General features: G+C 39.1%; 1 protein-coding gene across 3 annotated transcripts; it reads left to right on the top strand.

Moving 5' to 3' along the window:
* LOC127074601 (ABC transporter F family member 4) lies at positions 1 to 2,880 on the top strand. Of its 3 annotated transcripts, none has more exons than XM_051015929.1 (2): positions 1 to 158; positions 589 to 2,880. In XM_051015929.1, the coding sequence occupies exon 2, from the start codon at positions 598 to 600 to the stop codon at positions 2,713 to 2,715; it is 2,118 nt and encodes a 705-aa protein (XP_050871886.1). In that variant the 5' UTR covers positions 1 to 158; positions 589 to 597; the 3' UTR covers positions 2,716 to 2,880. The 3 variants fall into 3 exon arrangements, with proteins under 3 accessions (XP_050871886.1, XP_050871887.1, XP_050871888.1); XM_051015930.1 differs by having other exon boundaries at positions 539 to 2,880; XM_051015931.1 differs by having other exon boundaries at positions 2 to 158; positions 607 to 2,880.
* The last annotated feature ends 350 nt before the right edge of the window (positions 2,881 to 3,230 follow it).

Below are 3,230 nucleotides of genomic sequence, written 5' to 3'. Positions count from 1 at the left end.
GATCCTCAAAATTGAGGAATTCATCGAAAAGCCCAACCCACATCGACGTCCACATCCATTGACCCGTCATATTAAAATCCAAAAAAACAAATGATCGGAATCAAGTTCCCGGAAAACACTGTGACAACTTCACCGCCGGCAGCCATAATCTCTTTCAGGTTTTCCTTTATTATTATTTACTTTATTTTTCGGATTTACTTCCCCTCTCCTTTATCGCGCGCAAGAATTGCATTCCACAAAATTGCATACCGCACTGCGATTCATGATTGAGAGTCCTTTGATATAAATCAACGATTAAGTGAGTTGATTCGTGTTAGGGAATTAGGGTAATTGTTTGAAAAACTAAGCAAGAAATATATCGAAACATGATTAAATCAATTTCATGTGTATGTGATCACTTGTGGCGCTAACATACAATGATATTTTTTAGAATATTATAAAATATATGTTATGATATTTTTATATTAATTTAAATTATCTCTTAGTATCAGATTTTATATTAGTTATTTTTATAATGACATTTTCTTGATTTAAATAGGGATTCTTTTGTATCAATTCTACTATCATCAACAATATTCACTTTTTCAGTTTTTTTCAATGGGAAAGAAAAAGACAGAGGATGCAGGTCCATCTACAAAGGCTAAATCGAAGGAAAAATTTTCTGTCTCTGCCAAGTTGGCCAGTATGCCTGAAAAGGTGTCTTGTTCGAATAAGCCAAAGCCAAAACCTGCTCCAAAAGCTTCTACATACATTGATGATATTGATCTTCCTACCTCTGATGAGGATGATGATTCCGAAGAGGAGTTAGAGCAAAAGCGTAGGCCTGATGTGAAGCCTCTTGAATTGTCTATTGCTGAAAAAGAGTTGAAAAAGCGTGAAAAGAAAGATATTTTAGCTGCCCATGTCGCTGAACAGGCGAGGAAAGAAGCTCTTAGGGATGATCGTGATGCTTTCACGGTTGTCATTGGAAGTCGGACTTCGGTGCTTGATGGAGATGAGGACGCTGATGCTAATGTCAAAGATATAACAATAGAAAATTTTTCTGTGTCTGCTCGGGGTAAAGAACTTCTGAAAAATGCATCCGTGAAGATATCTCATGGAAAGCGGTATGGTTTGGTTGGACCGAATGGAATGGGCAAGTCAACACTTTTGAAGCTTCTTGCTTGGAGGAAGATACCAGTACCTAAGAATATTGATGTCCTTCTGGTTGAGCAGGAGGTTGTTGGGGATGATAAAACCGCGCTCGAAGCCGTCGTTTCAGCCAATGCAGAACTTGTTAAAGTTCGACAACAAGTTGCAGATTTACAGAATGCAGCTTCTGGCAAAGAGGGTGTGGATAAAGATGATACTAATGAGGATGAGGATGAGGATGCCGGAGAAAAGCTCGCAGAGCTGTATGAAAAATTACAACTGATGGGGTCTGATGCTGCTGAACCTCAAGCGTCAAAGATTTTAGCCGGTCTGGGTTTTACAAAGGATATGCAGGGCCGTCCTACAAAATCCTTTAGTGGTGGATGGAGGATGAGAATTTCATTAGCTCGAGCACTTTACGTTCAGCCCACTTTATTATTGCTCGATGAACCCACTAATCATCTTGACCTGAGGGCTGTTCTCTGGTTGGAAGAGTACCTGTGTCGTTGGAAGAAAACTTTGGTGGTTGTATCGCACGACAGAGATTTCCTCAATACTGTATGCTCTGAAATTATTCACCTGCATGATTTGAAACTTCATTTCTATCGTGGAAATTTTGATGCTTTTGAGAGTGGGTATGAACAGCGTCGTAGAGAGGTGAATAAGAAGTATGAGATTTACGACAAGCAATTGAAAGCAGCTAGAAGGACTGGAAACAAGGCTCAACAAGATAAGGTGAAGGATCGAGCTAAGTTTGCAGCTGCTAAGGAGGCGTCGAAAAGCAAAAGTAAGGGAAAGGGTGATGAGGATGAGGCCCAAGTAGAGGTACCACACAAGTGGAGAGACTACAGCGTGGCGTTCCACTTTCCTGAACCTACTGAGCTCACACCTCCACTTCTGCAGGTTATTAATGTGAGCTTCAGCTATCCAAACCGAGAGGATTTCAGACTCTCCGATGTTGATGTTGGCATTGATATGGGGACTCGTGTTGCCATTGTTGGGCCTAATGGAGCTGGAAAATCCACACTGCTAAATCTTCTAGCCGGCGATTTGAATCCAAAGGAAGGCGAAGTTCAAAGGAGTCAGAAGTTGAGAATAGGGAGATACTCCCAACATTTTGTGGACCTGCTGACGATGGACGAAACACCTGTTCAGTATCTCCTTCGCCTCCACCCAGACCAGGAGGGACTTAGTAAGCAAGAGGCTGTCCGTGCAAAACTTGGCAAATTTGGGCTACCTAGTCATAATCATCTTACCCCCATTGTCAAACTATCGGGAGGCCAGAAATCTCGGGTGGTTTTCACGTCGATATCCATGTCAAAACCTCACATTTTATTGTTAGATGAACCGACGAATCATCTGGATATGCAAAGTATTGACGCATTGGCCGATGCGCTGGATGAATTCACAGGTGGAGTTATTCTTGTTAGTCACGATTCTAGATTGATATCGCGGGTCTGTGATGATGAACAAAGGAGTCAAATTTGGGTTGTTGAGGATGGCACTGTCAGAATTTTCCCTGAAACATTTGAAGATTACAAGGAAGATTTGCTGAAAGAGATTAAAGCTGAAGTTGATGATTGAGCTTCCTCCTGTGACAAGGCCACAGTTTCCAAATGCATTTCTTTATTATACACTTCTATCTAAACTAACTTCTTTTATGGATTTTGAAGTTATTTTTTTAACTGCACATCATTAGTATTACACGATGAATTGAATTTCTGATATCCATATTTTAATCGTTCTTCAGCATCATGTTTTTTTAAGACAACGTTGTATATTACTGTATGTCATAGAAAAACTGTTTTTTTTTTGGTTATAAAAGTAAATTAGTTAACCAACAATTATTGTTAAACGTATATGTGTAACCAAATTCGTTGATCATCCAGTGACAAAGATTGCTGACCTGCTATTTCTTTTTCTTTATTTACATATGCCATTACTTTTCCTATCAAATAGGGTGAAGGATCACCATTCGAAAAATTTGGGAAATTTATATTCGAATGCATCTTAATAACACATATCTTAACGTTTCATAGGTGAGTCACTTTCATTTGAAAAATAAATAAATTAGAAGTGTTATTTTAAATTTTAAAAAA

The sequence above is a fragment of the Lathyrus oleraceus genome, chromosome 4, assembly GCF_024323335.1.
Source record: "Lathyrus oleraceus cultivar Zhongwan6 chromosome 4, CAAS_Psat_ZW6_1.0, whole genome shotgun sequence".
In the NCBI taxonomy this organism is placed as follows: Eukaryota; Viridiplantae; Streptophyta; class Magnoliopsida; order Fabales; family Fabaceae; genus Lathyrus; species Lathyrus oleraceus.
The sequence above is the reverse complement of the archived record's forward strand: the minus strand, read 5'-3'. Positions and strand labels throughout refer to the sequence as shown.

Bases quoted from the DNA above. Each gene is read 5' to 3' on its own strand.
- LOC127074601 (XM_051015929.1), top strand. From the start codon at position 598: ATGGGAAAGAAAAAGACAGAGGATGCAGGTCCATCTACAAAGGCTAAA.